This window comes from Scleropages formosus, chromosome 2, assembly GCF_900964775.1.
Source record: "Scleropages formosus chromosome 2, fSclFor1.1, whole genome shotgun sequence".
NCBI lineage: Eukaryota > Metazoa > Chordata > Actinopteri > Osteoglossiformes > Osteoglossidae > Scleropages > Scleropages formosus.
The window spans coordinates 41006081-41022226 of NC_041807.1; the positions used below are offsets into that span (position 1 = coordinate 41006081).

The following is a 16146-nucleotide window of genomic DNA, read 5'->3' on the forward strand; positions in this document are numbered from 1 at the left end:
AGCGCATGTCTTTCTTGTTTTCCCCATTTGTCTGCCACTCGCATCTGTTTGCAGGCCTGTGACATCACGGGCTATTCCTACGGTAACTCTAGCTTACCTCTTCTGGGGTGGAGCTCTCTTATGGCCCATGGGTGCGGCGGTTTCAAAAAGCAAGAAAACGCACTACAGCTACAAAGGGAATGTCAGCGAGAGTAGGGAAGCGGTGGGCTTACTGCCCGTAGAGGAGAGCAGGAGCAGGGTATTATGGGACGGTAGATGGAAATTACCCGAAGTGGAGAAGGGTGTCTGGCGGGCGGGGCCCTCACTGGGGGAGGTGTAGCTGTCCTCCTTGTGTGGGGTGTCTTCTGAGTCGCGGTCATCACGGTAACCGCTGTCACGGGAACCTGGCAGACTGGGAGGCTCATCTGCATTGTCTTCCTCCTCGCTGCAACCTTTGGGCTGGACCATGTAGACGCCTTCGGGTGGACCCTCCTCGGCGTTGTGCGCTGGCCGCGCGCCCTCCTGCTCTGCTGCCGACTCGTCCGCGTACTCTCCGTTCACCCACCTCTCGATGGCCTCACGCCTGCGCTGGTTGTCCTCCAGGCTCACAGCCAGACCCAGGCCCTCTGGGAAGTCTGTCTCGGCCCGGTCGCCCTCCTCGTGTTGCGAGCTCCCCCTCTCGCTGTTGTCCAGTAGGCTCGAGTCCCCCTCAGCATGCTGGGAAGTGCAGTCGTAGACCACCTGCCGGCTCAGCTTGGCACAGATAGCATTTAGCTTCAAGCCGCCTTTCCTTTTGGCAGCCATTTTGGATTTTCCTGAGGTCTTTTCAGTGCATAAAGCCCTTTCAGCTGTTGAGGACAGACACACATGTAGAAGAGAAACAAAAGAAGGAGAAAATTAGCTTGCTTTGAAATCCAAGACAAGAAAATGCTGTATGACTTGCAAGCATAATGACACTTTTCAGATTTTGTGATAACCTTGTATGTCTCGCTTATCTGCTACTTGAAGCCTCCACGTTGAAAATCTTATTTTTAGATAGTGGGCTCATAAAGAGCTTTGTGATGACCAAATGGGGGTGCAGCAAGTCTTCCACCTCTACAAAGTGCTCAGATGCGGGCTCCGTCTACCCCGCACCACTCCCCAGGTCTCTGATTGGAGACACTGCCATGACATGGTGTTGTACTGTCTTTTTCTTTTACCAAAAAAGAACAAACTGTTTTTTGGATGCATCTTCATTTATTGTCATTTGTGCTATTTATACACCTAAGCACAGAAGCCGTATGTAGATAACAATCGTAAGGCAGGAGGAAGAAATAAGCACATTTGCCGTCAGTCACACCTTTCACCAGCACTTTGCTCCGAGTTTCGGTAAAAGTCATGAAACCCCTTGATGGAAATGGAGCAGAAACCACAGGCAGATAACTCACCCGGACCCCCGCAGAGCTACATGCAGCCGCTGCCCCTTTGACATAAAGCTCCGCATGACAGCGGAGTGAAAACACACTGAAATGTTATATTGTCTTTAGCTCAAGTAAAGAGAAGGTTTTGCCAGCGAGGGGGCTGCTTAGCTTTAGCTCTGACATGGCGAGAGAGGTGACAGCTGCCCCATCTGCACACGCAGACAGCTGCTGGGCCATGCTGTCTTCCTGCCCCCCGTGTAGTGCTCAGCCTCATGGACCTCTCTCTCTCTCTCTCTCTCTCTCTCTCTCTCTCTCTCTCTCTCTCTCTCTCTCTCTCTCTCTCTCTCTCTCTCTCCTATCTATCTGTCCCCCTTACACACACTTTCGCTTTCAGCTTCTTATCCCCAACTCAACAGCTGCACTGGGGCTGAGAGTCCATCCATTACCCACTGCCCCCTCTCTTTTTGACAGTGACACCCTTCGGGGGGTTCGGGGATGCTGGTGACTGTACACTAAAGGGCCCAGCCTGCAGACACACACTTGCACACGCCTGCAAAGCAATGAGTGTAACTCATCTGTCAACAATTACTCAACATGTGTGTTGTTCTCTCTTCTTGATCATTTCTAATCAGAGTTGAGTGCTGATAATGTCATGTGACATGACTGACTTTCAGTGCAAATGGGTGATGTGAGCCACCAAGCCCAAAAGACATGGAACTCCACTGTTGCTCAGGGCAAATGAACACTTTGATGAAGACCATGCTGGAGAAGTCGGAGAACCGTGGTCATGCTTATACAGTTATCAAACACTTTTCTCCAAAGCGACTTTCAGTGAACTCTATGTACTGTCATCAGCCCACACACCTCATTCACCAAGATGACTTACACTGCTGGATACACTGCTTACAGTGGATCACTCATCCATGCATCAGTGGAATGTACTCTGTCACACACACTAGGGGTGAACTTGGAACAGCATGTCTCTGGACTGTGGAGGAAACCTACCCAGACACGGGGAGAACATGCAAGCTCCACATAGACTGAGCAGGGATTGAACCCATGTCTTCTCACACCACCCAGGCGCTGTGCCACCCATGGACTCCACAGTTGTACGCAGAACATTCTTGGGCCAAGAACTGGCAGTGGCATTATACCTTTAACCAGGTATAGGGCTTGAACTCCTTCAGTTTAAATGTCATCATGCATAAATTGTTCTAATTAAAAAAAGTAGGCATCCTACAGTGGATGAAAGCTTCTACCAAGCATCTGATGCATGTAAAATATTGCAAGCTATGAAGCAAGCAACCTTCACCCGTGCCGTAAAGCATTGGGCATCTTGAAACCTGACTTGTCATCACACCATTTGATAGACGCAGGGATTTCTTCTGACACATTTCTGCCGTTACCTTTCACCATTATCTCTCAGGGCCCTGGTGAGTTCCAGCTCAGTGGCACCTGCAGTAACGTGGTAACGTGCACTGTATAAATGTGCGTTAAAAAGACACTTTTTCCGTGCCTGGTTACGAAGCGCCTGTACAGTTGGGGACAAAGGCATATTGTGTGTGTATATATATATATATAAATGTAAATATGTGTAAATGCACATAGATCTTGCAAATTCACACAAGTTTTTGCGTCACGAGACCTTTACCTCCTGTTTTTTGAGCAAAAACAACAACTTGTTGACTCTCCAAGCTCCACCCTCCCATTTGTCTGGGACAAAATTGTCAAACTCTACATGATGTGGAGACCTGATGATATTAGTGCGAGGTCCGCAGGCCGGAGTGTGTAAACTGCAAATGATTAATTTACACGTGATTGTAGCTAGCTCTCTGGCATCCCCTGTTCTCAGCGGCTTCCATATTGAAAGCTGCCTTTTTAGGGAAGAAGTCGTGGGGCGGCTGTGGGCTGAGGCACGATTAAAAGGCCCGCCATGGTGACCTTGAACAGACTTTCCAGGCTAAACTCAAGCCTGTTCTAAGTCCAGATCCTTATCACGTTGTAAATAACATAACATGCCGAGGCTTGGTGGATCGGGAGACATATATATCATATTAATCCTCAGGAATTATTTTGTCGGATTTTCAATACGAGGGACGGTGCTAATTTTTCGGAAGTTATCAGCAGAAAGTCTGTTTTACTTTCTACCATATTTTACCGTGTATTGTCGTACAAGTTAATATTTCCTATCCTTGGAAAAAAAGTCAAAAGGTAACTCAGTTGTTTTGGAAGTGTTGAAATAAATATTCACTGGTCGGACAAAATGTCTTGGCACCTCCAGAGTGACTTTGTCCATTTGCAGTGCCCCCGGTGACCCAGGCACATGCTTTCTCATTTACTGTATTTACATCGAAGACTTCCTCTTTGAAACAATGACTCCAGGAATTACAGGTACTCCTGAGACAGCCATATATAAACAGCGCATAACTGCACATTTTTGTGCAAGACAATTGCTGGGCAGGGTGAAGGGGTCACCATTTAGAGGACAGCAATGTGCAAAGAAAAAAAATCAGCTGGAAAAACTATTAGGAAGTGGAAGACATAAATTTGAGAGTATTTTTTCAGAACACCTCTGAAGGAAGATTGAGGTCATTTGGGTGTAGCAGAAAGGGTCATTTCTCTGTTTACTGGGCTCAGTATTTCATGCCTTAACTACTGATTTCCTTTGCATCGCAATCTCGCTTTCCTTGTAGGAAATGACCCCCGAGAAGCTATTTCTTTCCATTATTGACTATTTATGTGCATTTTCGCAAACACGCACGTGTGCAGCTCGGAGGCCAGCTGCTGCTCATCTTGGAGAATAAATAGCAAGGAGTGAAGGGGGGAAAAAAAAATCACTTATTTATTTTAACCATTGAAGAAGCTCTTGTTGCCTTTTGGGCACAAGTCGACACTTAAGTAGTGAGACGGTCTTAATAAAAACGTGTATTAATTTTTCTGTCAGATAAGATTATAATTTGATGCGAATGACAGAGCACGCACCTACAAACTGTCGGACAACCGACTCGGACAATGGCACTTGATCAATTCTCACAAACATTGTAATTTGCTCTCCTTGATTTATACTTGCAGTTATTCCCGATATTACTCTGTGCTGTTGCCTTTTTCTCCGTATGTCACTGTGACCCAGTGTTGCAGTGATGAAAAGTAAGATGTACATTTACTAAAATACTTTGAATTATGCAGTCAGGGTAAGAAAGAAAAATATTTATTGTGCCACTCGCTGGATAAAAAAGGGGAGTGTTGACGGCATACAAGAGACGCCACCTTTGGAGCAGTTTTGGTGATGTGCATCATGTCTGAGGACCATCGTGGTCCCACCACTGCACTGTTGTTTCCAGGACCCTGACGTTTGTGCTCTTGGTGAACTAACACACAGGGCTGCCACCGTGGAAGACGGGTATCGCTATGGAAACACCCCAATGTTTATTGACGAGCGCTTGCGTCTATGATAGCGCTGAGCGCGGTAAAGCCAGTAGGGAACGCAGATGAAAGAACTGCCCGTCCTCACGGGAGAGCCCCCCTCCTCCACACGGAAAGACGAGTAAGCACTCTTTCAAATTAATGAAAATACGAGTTTAAAAACAAGCGTGTCACATTCATTCCCATTTCCACCTCTTGGTGCAAAGTGCACTGCGCTCGCTCATTCTCCGCACGGCTCCTCGCCGCGTCCCTGAGGTAGTTTAAGATGCATGCCAACCCCTACCAGCAAGGCGCTCACCTCTGATCAAACCCGGCGTGGTCCCTAAAGCAGACGGAGGGTTAAAAAGAAGAGAGCTGAAGACTTGAGCATCATCAAGTAAAAGTTCTTTCTTAAAGTGGCACTGCGTATTGTTGGCCTGGCAGGATTTCGGTGGCAATCTCCCAGAGCGTGCGCTCAGGCCGGCGTCGGTTTACTGTTTAAGGCAGCGGCCTGAGCGAAAAGTGAGGAGACTGACCTGAACATGCAGCAGGGAGGGACTCGTGCCCCCCCCCCCCCCCCTTTTTTTTTCTTTGGTGCACGGCTGCAAAATTTTAACTCGGGTTATTTTAAGCGCAGGGTTCCTGCGATGGCGGTTTTCGGAAGCGAGCGGGTGCAGCTGTGAAAATTTGGATCGAGTAGAGAGCTACCTAAAGGCGTTGGTGGAGGAGTCCTTGACTGGTAAGGCCCTCCAGTTAATGCAGGCGCTCTGTTTGTGCAGCACGATGATATCGCGCCCGGTTCGAGTGCCATTGCAAGTGCATTATTTGCACGGACGTGTGCCGACTGTAATCGCGCGCCGCTGGTGCGGGGGAACTAGGACTTAATGACTACTTTGATTGGCGTACTGGGTCTCCGCCTCCTCCAACAGACACGTCCGCACACACGGTGAGCATCCACGGTTGCCTTTTCGAAATGATTCATTCAGTCATTCCAAAGGTCTTTCACAAATCACAACCTGAACTGTGTTTATGATAAAGGTATGCAGTATGTGTCAGTTGTCCCAATCACGGTCCCAACAAAGACCCCAATTTATTGTACCTCTGAACAATATATAGGCAGAATAATGAAACGTGTCAAAAGATGAACATTAATTGAAAGGGAGCGTGACAAAACGAGAGAAAAGGCGAGGCTGAAGTGTGAGCGTTCACTAGCAGTGTACTTGCACGTGGAAACAGGAGGGAGGATCGGGGCCGTACACTGATCTCTCCTGACTCGCCCAGCACCAGCAGAGCATCTCAAACTGGGGAACGAGGGGCAAGTCATGGAGGCTTTCATCATATCTTGACTGACACAAGGACAGAAAATTAATAATATCTTGAGTTAATTAATATGAAAGAGGCCTGGGACACGTCTGGACGACTTAGGATTATTTTTCATTATTTAATGCGGCTGCTGTCAAGAGTTTTCTTCTCTCTCTCTCTCTCTCTCTCGTGCTTCCTGCAGCCCCTCCACCCCCCCATGCCCTTAAAGAAACCCAGTTATGAGATTATGGACCTCTTGCAGATCCATTGACAAGACCAGGGCCTATGCTGTGTGCCTGAGTGAACCCTTTGTATCTGTGAGGGTCCCAGTGCCTCACAGTCCACTCCCCCCACCGCACATTTTATTCTCTTAATTTTGAGGCTTTAGGATGAGGGTGAGGGCGGGTTAAGGGGGGAAGCAGAGCGGAAAGTAGGGGGCAGACAAATGTGGGCCTGACCCCCACGTTCAACCCCTCTCCCGGCTTTCCTCACGCGAGAGCAGTGATGGGCACGTCTGCCACCCCGCCGCCACTGCCGCTGCTTTTTGCTGCCGTTTCTCGACAGTCTGTGCCGATGCTAAAAATTTCCATTTTTCCGCATGCATATTTAATTGCGCTTTGTCCCAGTGGTGCGGAAATGATTTGTTTTCTGCTCTCTGTTCACTTGACTCCTCTTCGGAGTCGGTAACCCTGATTAAGACGTTCGCGTTAATTTCCCAGCGCACACCTTTTTTTTGTGCATTAATGGTTCTGATTCTCTAATTAAAACTTCCCAGCTTTGCCGCTGATCACCGCTCGTTGTGCGTCTGACCTGAAGTTTTAATTGCCGCGTCAGAAGCGATAATAATAATTTCTGGGTTCTGATAATTAAAAACAATGCCATTGCCAACTGCATTTCAAAAAAGACAAGTTGCAAGGAGAAAAAAGTTTGGGCTGAGGGTGTGGGGGGCTGCAGTCGAGGGGCTTGTGTAAGGTTGAGTGTCGCTCATGGGATTTTCCCATGATGCACTCCTCCAGGCGTTCTTTGGGTCCGTGGGTCATACCCATTTTTCTGCCAATCCCTAGCAAGCTGGCACAAGTCATCATGTTGAGAGTGACTGTCACCTACGAGCCTTTCCCAGTCGAAGCATAGCACTTGGGCAAAGGGGGGAACCTTCTAGAACAGTATTTTCTGGTTAAACTGTTAATAGCTCTTCGGTCATACTGTGACACACGATAATGGCTAAAATCAGTACGTGCACGAATTCGGGCTGTTTTCAGCTTTCTCTTTCACGCACTCGACAGTCAGTATCGAGTATGACATCACACGTGAGATTCCGACTCTGGGCCCACCTTTAGGGAACCGTTCCGGAGCTCTGCCACATCGGTCCCGGGCTGCTGTCGGGCTGGAGCCTCGAGCTCAGGGTCACAGCATGTGCTGCTTCCCTCTTTCGCAACGTACGCACACGCAGAGAGGCCTGAGCACACAAGTGTGCACGCAAACCCACGCAGACTGGCGCTCACACGCGCGTACCGAACAATGGCACACTGCTATGCAGCCTACATGTGTATTTTAGGGCTTCGAAGGAAGAGGAAATGGGTTTACTGAGACACAATTAGGCCGTGCAGCCCACATCTGAGGAGTGCTATGTCTCCCAGTCTTATCTCACACACATGAGGCAATTACTGCTTCCACAGAGACCCGGAACACAGGGACGAGATACTTTATCAATGGCTCCAAAACACACACAGACACACACACACACAATTGATTAGGAACATTATACATGCGGTACTTCAGGAACGAACGGGAGCAAACACCATCTACGCTAGCAGCTCTGAGAAAGTTGCATATATGAAGGCGTGCATTAAGGCGACACTCTGTGTTAAAGGCACAGCAGTGCTCTGTAAAACACACACTTTCCCCAACTAGTGACTCATGAAGTCCTAAAACACAGCAGGCAGCCACTGGGTACGGTTAAGGCCGAATGTTTAGGTTATTCAGTTTCTTAGCTTACACCTTCGTCCAGAGCTGCTTATACAGCGAAGCTCTTCACACAGCTGAGTATTTGGAGCCGCTGATGGCAATAAATAAGCAGAGTCCTGCGATCGCAGTAGCTGCTGGCCTGCGAGCACCAAGGTGTTACGGCAGTAAGCCAAGGACTCGGGCCTCTCCCTGACGATGGCAGCGTAGCACCCGGTGGAGCGTCCGACGGGGGCCCGTATCCACGCGGATTAGCTGTCTGAGCAGTGTCTTTGTCATGGGGATCTGTGGGTAGCTGGCAGGCGAGAACCCGCACGAGGGGCGGGGGTAGGACCGGTGGCCGACAGCAAGAGCGGTGTCTGTCGTAGCGGCTCATCGTCTTCGGGGATGCGTTTGTTCTACTGGTTCCGGAGCGCACTGCTGAGTAAGCCTGGCCACCATTAGGGCCAGGCCCCTGGGGGGTCGGGGGTGGGGTGGCACAGAGCGGCTCGCTCCATTAGGTATCAATTAGGAGTGCAGGGGCTCCCATCTGGCTGGCCCCTCCCCCGCCAGGACCCCCTCTAGAGCCCCCCCATGTAGAGCCGGATGTTTGCTCGTCCACCGCGCCGTGACACACGATTCAGAGGAGGGACACCCCCCACGCCAAGGAGGCGTACTTCAGGTTAACCTTGATATGAAGTGCTGTCAAGGCAGATGATGTCAATCAAGGGCGCCCCCCTCGGACACTCTCGCCGCGGACCTACGAAGCAGCCTGTTCGGATGTTTAGACATGCCCCCTCGCCAACATATGAATTTCATTAAAGGGAAATGGATTGTGGCATTTCTTTAACAAGACTCTTAAGACATTTTGACAGCTTATAAGGCACTTTGCAGTTAAAAAAAAAATAAATAAATAAATAAGTAAAATAAGTGGACACACAAAACACGCAGTGCAAGACAATGTTTGACGAGTAGCTCGCGACTTGCGCATGGGGGGGGAAAGGGAGAGAAAAAAAGTTGAGGTGGCCATTCCTTGGAAACATTCCCCTTCCTCAGCTCCTGAGGATCTCCTAATTGATTTCCAAGGTTACTCCTTAAATTTGTTTTTCAGACACCGAGCTCCTGCGCAGTTCATGTTTTCCAAGCAGTTTCCTCCTTTATGGCCCGCCTCGGACCCGGCGCCCTTCTCCTCGAGACAAGGGCAGGAGGTGACATCCACTAAAAACGTCCTTTTCCAGACAGGATGCCTCGCTGACAATGTCGATCTCACGCCGCCATTAAAACATTTGCTCTGCTTCACCAGACTTTCCCCAGGTTTGTTGCTCCGCACCCCCGGGGGGCCCTGCCGAGCTGCTCGTTCCTCCTCTCTCCCAGGACGGATATATAGTCTCTGTAGCCTTACCCACCTTGCAGTTCTCTGCCTTGCTACTGAAAATCATGCAAAAGACCAGATTATTCATGTCTACTAGCTACGTACAGCTCAGCAAACGAAAGCTTGTTGACAACTGATGAGAAGCTTTAGACGCAAACATTAAATGAGTATGTGGAACTGCACAGATGATCATACATGATGTTGACTGGGGGAAAAGAGGGCATCAGTTAGATGGGTTTTCATTTCTGGTAAGGATTCAGCAGTTCTGAGGGGGAAAATGAGCTCATTCCAGCACATGCATAAACACATAAGAGTGAACAGGAGCTTGTGGAAGCATGGTGACTCTACTTGTCTCTCTGACAAGCTCACCTGCAGCAAATAGCAGGAGTAGTAGTAGTTAAGGAGCCCAGCTTTTGTACCATGCAGCCTAAATCTCGCCCGGAAAGTGCGTAAATAAAAACAGTGTGAATTGCACAAACTGCTTTGGACAAAAAATGTTGGCCAAGCTATACAATTCAAAACAAATGAACAGGAGGGAAAAAAAATGCAGTGAGGCGTCGGTGACCATGTGCTGAGAGCCCCGCTGATCTCTCTCTCTCTCTCTCTCGTGCGCGCACGCACACACACACACACACACACACACACACACACAGTCTCACATACACATTTGCACTGGTGGTATTTAACAGGCCAACAATAAACAACCAGACAATGAAACATAGCTGCTTTTGCTCTGCATCTCGTACAGAATTGCCTTCGAGAAGGAGCGCGGCAGCGACGGCATCGGGCCTTTCTTTAAAAATGACGATTAAAACACTTTAGTCGCACCGCACAAAAGAGGCAAAGGTGTGATGCATTTGTGTTGTTTTTGCTTTCAGCAAACAAAAGGAAGTGTTTCAAGCTGACTCAGACAAAGAGTTGGCTTTTCATAAAACCACAGCATTTTGCAGCTACTTTTAAATTCTACACTAGAACTCATTTGGTTTCCTGAAATTTCCGAAACATGATTTGACACGAACTTCAAAGCACCCGGTTCCAAACTGCAAAGCAGCGCCTTTGGAGGGGCCTGAATAAGCCGAGCAAATGTTAGACAAATGCTTTAAACACCAAGTTGCTGTTTTTTTTTTTTTTTTTGGCCTTGCAACCATATTTTAAACGACAGATAACAGCACACAAACGGCGGTGTGTCAGAATAAAAAAAGAAATTACCACTAAATTCAACAGTGAGCCCTGAGTGCGAGAATGTGTGGGACGAGACCTACAGGAACTCGTTTTACATTTCTGCAACATTAATATTCGTCTTATTATTATTTTAAAGTGAAAACGGATACTCTGTTGAAGTGCAAATCTGATGAATTACTGTAGCAGATTGCTGCTATTAATTATTTAAGCGTATTTTATAAATATTCAGGTCTGTCATGCATCTCATAATGAGTGCTTTAGAGAAGGTTACATCCTGTGCGCATCCCGACGTGTCAGAAATATCACTTTTAATCACAGTCGTGTTGGGGCAGCATTTGAACTCTAAAAATACGACCGCAGCGAGGGGTCCTCGTCGCGCCTTTCCACGGCGGTCCTCTTCGCACCATCCGGGCACATGAGCCGCTTCGCTCCTAAACGCATTACCTGCTGCCGGGATTATCACCGTGGTAACTTGAGAATAATGCATCAGCATCCTCCTACCTTCTGGAGCAGCCCAGCCCCAGTTCTGCTGGCACCATATGGCCTGCTGCATATTCATAGCCCTCTGTCTGCGCTCGCAAACACTTAAACACCTCTGCAGTGCTTCACATGTGCAAAGAACTGCACAAAGTTTTCCCCTCGACTGTTCTTCTCTCTTGCCACACTGTCTGGGATGTGCCTTATTATAAATATGGTAATTTGTTGACGCGTTTAAATTTATTCCATTTGCTCCCACTTTTCTTCAAAGTAGCACTACTTACACTGATTTACCTGTTTATATAGCGTGGTAATTGTGTCATTTCAGGATAAGTACACATGTGGGATTCAAACCCAAGTCCTTTTATTGCTAGCTGGTGGCTCTAAGCACTGCTCCACCTGTTGGCCATCAAAGTGTCTACTACCACTTTTGCCTTTTGAAGTCACTCAGGAAAAGCCCGTTGCTCTGTGGTACAGCAGCGGCGCTCATTGCAGGGATGCATCTGACATTATTTCACAGTTCAGTTTCTGAGCACCTGAAAGCCCCACCCGGTCGTGGGCCACATGGGCTGCTGTTGGATTCACGCTGTCAGACGAGTGGTGCTGACGGGGTGACAGGCTGTGCTTTGCGAGGCAGGCCTGGACACCAGCTGATGGGTAATAAGGGGATGGCGGGACTCCTGGTACTCGGCCAAGAGCCGCAGTCCTCGCGCACAAGAGTGACCAGCCGGTCCTCGCACCAGTTCTCTGGAAGGGCTCCTGGACATATGGCGCACATGTACCGATGCACTGATGGACTAGCTGAGATGTACAGCAGCGCACCGGCCAGGTGCATCATGCTATCGCTACTACACTCTTCCGCTTCTTAGGATCTGCAGCTGACGCAGCTCTCAACCGTATGGCTCAAAAATGCACAAAGATCAAGAGCGAGGACTCGGTATGGAGGAGCTGCAGGATGGCCTCCTAGAGGTGGAAGCAGCAACATTTAGGGCCAGCGGTTGGACCTTCTTGCCGCCGTGGTGCCAGATGCCCCGGAGAATTTGCATCCGGTGTCCGGGTGCGCGAGTAAACTAACAATGCGGCGCGCTCGCGTGTTCTTCACTTAACAGGTTATGAAAGATGAGAGAGGCTGCTCTTCTGAAGGGCCGTTTCATCGCTAACGAGGCTCTCTCTCCTCCTCTGCTCCACGTGCACCGTCTTTATCGAAGGTGACGCCTTGCTGCAGCGCATTCCCCGAAACGTCTTCTTCTGGCGCCCGCGCGCCTCGCCGCGCTCCCCGCTCAATGCCCGTCGCCAAATTGGAGAGGATCTGGCAGAGAGATCAAAAGAGGGAAAACGGACGGCGCTGGGCTCAGCGTTCGGCATCCATAGGCGTGAGCCTAAATGGAGGCCTTGGAGTGCCGCAGCTCGAGGGGCTGGGGGGGGGGCTAAGCGCGCAACACGGAAACCGTGCGCGGGCTGGAAGTCTGCATGAACTCGTCTACGGGGCTGACGCAACTCCAGTCCGCTGGGGGTCCCAAAGGCTCATTGGTCAAAGATCCTTCATTAGTGCACTCCTGCAGCGCACCAGTAACGCCGCTTTGCAGCAGTTGTCAGACGTGTAGAATTTGCAGCAATTGGTGCACTTTGCTTCGGGATTAATGTTCTTATCGCTCTGTCTGTCTCTTCGTTCGTCATTTATACAGGACGTTCTTTGTTTGACAGCAGAGGCGATGCAGAGCAGTTTATGCTTTGTGTGCAAAGCTAGCAGTTTGTGTCTTTTTCAAGGATAACATGGGTAATAAGTGGTAATAGACCACCTGCTATGATTAAAAGCTGCGACTTTAGGGTAGCGACTCAGGTTCCCGCCCTGCTACGCCATCACTCGGAGAGCGACGCGCCTCGCTTCCTTGGGCAGAGACCTTTGCCTACAGCGATTTACGCGTCTCGCGCCAGTTGTACAACTTTAGTTTGACTCAAATTCCATCCAGGCTGAGGGCACAAATGCCTTGATCTCGTGCTGAGATTTGAACCCGCTAACTTCCATGCGGGTGTCCAACTGCTAGGCCCCCTGTTGCCCTCTTGGAAGCCGGCGCGTCCCATGGCCCTCGCAGTCGGTGTAAGTACAGTGAGCGTGGCGCGTGCTAATCTGATGGAGGAGGAGGACAAACACGGCCCCGCTCTGCCATATCGGTTTAGTTAGGCCCAGAGTTAGACGATGAGTTATGGTCGACTCGGCACTGGGGAGGACTGTATTTATGGGACTGTTGAGTGAGTGTTAAATCCCTGGTAAGATATAAAGTCATCCCTGGGCGCACTGGGGAAACATTTCACTCAGTCTAAAAGGTGGTTAGGAAAAATGAAAGCCGTTTCTCTTCTTAGGGAAGCGTTGGCCCCCCGTTCAGGCGGGAGGTGGGTGGGGGGCGAAGTGGATCGCAGTCAAGTGGCATGAATCTTTAAACTGGATCTGAATGGCGATGAATATTCCCCGCTCTGACAGTCTTGGGAGACGTAGGAGCTGGGGGGGGGGGTAGTGAGAGAGGAGAGGGGAGGGAAAAAAAAGGCCCAAATCCTCCAAAATTACATGCTGCTTTCTTTGGGAGTCTGTCACAGCGCCTGCCAAGAAACACACTTGTTGCTGGACTATTGTTGCGCGCGACGCCGTGCCGTGCCGTGCCGCTCGCCGAATCGAGAAGTAGCTGTTACACAGGCGCACATCTGCGGGATTCCAACGTGGGGCCGGATCGCATGGGCTCCGTAACGGAGACTTTGCTGTGAGCGCAGTGCTCTCCGTTCACATTTCCCCTTAAATCGTCGCAAAGAGAACAAACCGAAGCTAATTGCCGAGGAGGTGTGCAAGTGGCGAAGGAAAGGGTTTGCCGTGTCTAACCACGGGGCGGGAGACGGGTCCCCGTGACCCCTAGGGGGGGTGGAACGCTTCACTGATTGACGTGATGATCTGTGGACCCTCCCCCACGCGCCACACCCACCGGCAATCACAATTATTACTTTAAAAAAAGGCTCTATTTTTGCATTAACTTAAAAGGCCAATATCCCCCCCCCCCTTCAGGACTGCGGAGCCTCACTTACCCTAAGTGTCTCAATAAATCACCAGTTACTGTTAACATGTACTCCACAGTTCAGTCATCAATCTCACACTGGGTCACAGTGAAAACGGGGGAAAACTGCTTAGTGAAATCCGCTGTGAACGCTTGCACACACGCACGCTCGCGCGCACAAATACGAGAGCCACAACGGTCGGTGGGGACATGGGGACCGCTGCCAGATCACCACGGAAACGTAGGCCAGATTCAAATCTGACTTCACCTTTCAGTCCCGGGCCGGCTCCGTTTGCTGCGACAACAGCAAACGCCAACAAGAAACCGGAGAACGAACAAAAAACACAAATCCAGAAAAAAAACAACTTGGGTGGCAGGTAGCGGCGGAGCCGTCGCATGAGCCAAGCAGGTCACCTGCGAGTGGCCGTGGTGCGGTGGAGGCGCCGGGAGAGGGGGCTGGGCCTTAAGTTCTGGGGCGCAGTATTTATTGAACGTACGGGGGTCGTAATTTAACCGGGGATGGCGGGATGCTGCCGTCCGCCGGCTCTGTCGCCCCCTCACAGGAGCACCCTGGCAAATCCCCGACACCGAACGCACGGCTTTGTGAACAACCGGATCCAGACACGCAGATGAGTCAGTCGTTGCCGGCTCGCGTGGTGCGGGAGGAAACGACCCGTGTTGACTTTTGTCACATGTGCGCCGATCAGCAATCTCCAGTGTGACCTCCGGAAAACATAAACTCCAAAACTGTGTTTGCTGTAGTTTTTCATTCACCCTTGCTGTCCAAATAGGTTTTTTTTTATTATAATAAAAAAAAAAAAAACACACACTTTTAGCATCACACACGTGGTACACTACTATAAACTGTTGTACCATTTCAGTATAAATTTAGCAGTTAATTTAAAGAAATCCATCAGTAAGTATATATTTTAAAACTCATTCAAGCCATTATTATCTGGATGCTGTAGTGCTGTATAAAAAAAAAAAAAGAAAAAAGTTTTCACATAGGACAGACCATCATGGTTGGAAGTCTGCGTACAGTTGAATGAACGGAAGTCACAGCAGTACGTGTGTGACATCACACACCCCAAGAGCAGTGCTTCCTCCCCTGTATCTCACACACTCTACAGCCACTGTCAGCTGGTCTCGGTGCTCCCCGCCCCTACTGCACACGCGCACACACAAACACATCCAGGCAGCACACTCTGGGGAGTGGCCTTACCTGACAGGAAGCTGTCCCGCTCACTCTGTCCCAGCTCTCCCAGTCGCTGTGGAGGAACTCTCTCCACGAAGCATGGCATTTTCCCCCCCTCTCTCGCGCCACGGCTCTCCTCGCTTGGGCTCTGCTCCTCTCTCACTCTCGTTCTCCCTCTCGCTCTCCCTCCCTCTCCCTCACTCTCCCTCACTCGCCCTTACTCCTCTCTCTCTATCCATGGCACAGATGTCAGGGCCGTGTGTGTTTGCGCACCTCGCCAGCAGGGGTCCCTCACCGCCCTCCGCTCCCCGCAGGCGCCAGCGAGTGAGCCCTCGACCCCGTCGCCGTTCGGGAAGCGGAGGCCCCAGCAGCCTCCTCGTGTCCACAGAGCGATAGAGAAGCAGCGTAGCTGAGGGCCTTGTAGCGCATCACTCACTGCATCCCCATCACTCACTGCATCATCATACACTCTGTCCCCATCAATCACTGCATCCCCGTCACTCACCGCATCTGCACGACACACTGCGTCCCCATCACTGCATCAGCATGACACACTGCATTCCTGCACCCTGCCTTGTGTGGACTGACTGCCGTCATGTCCAGCTGCATCTCGAGCTTCTTCACCTCTGTCCAACACACACACACACACACACACACACCCGCACGCACCCGCCAAATGTGCTGTCGGTCCCAACAAGCGGACACTGCAAACTGCACATTGGCATAATTGAAAGGTTGCACAGGTGAGGGGAAAACAGGCATTGTCCACGAGGGCGTGTCTGCAATCAGCCAGGGCACCTAATGACAGGGCAGGTGCAGTGTGTGCGCCAGTGCGGCCCAGTGGCACACAGCCGCCAG

General features: G+C 50.2%; 1 protein-coding gene and 1 long non-coding RNA gene across 5 annotated transcripts in view; one reads left to right on the forward strand and one right to left on the reverse strand.

Moving 5' to 3' along the window:
- The window catches only part of casz1 (castor zinc finger 1), a 203137-nt gene that overhangs the window by 35040 nt on the left and 151951 nt on the right, over positions 1 to 16146 (reverse strand). For 2 of the 4 annotated variants that reach the window (XM_029248917.1, XM_029248905.1), the window contains exons 1-2: positions 15316 to 15423; positions 267 to 827 (exon numbers count right to left, since the gene is read on the reverse strand). In XM_029248917.1, coding sequence (XP_029104750.1) covers positions 267 to 827; positions 15316 to 15394 — 640 coding nt within the window. In that variant the 5' untranslated portion in view covers positions 15395 to 15423. Of the gene's footprint in view, positions 1 to 266; positions 828 to 15315; positions 15424 to 16146 lie in introns of those variants that run through there. The other 2 variants (XM_029248911.1, XM_029248907.1) reach the window with 1 other exon arrangement.
- LOC108923269 (uncharacterized) overlaps positions 1 to 16146 on the forward strand; it is a 42119-nt gene that overhangs the window by 4499 nt on the left and 21474 nt on the right. The window lies entirely within an intron of this gene.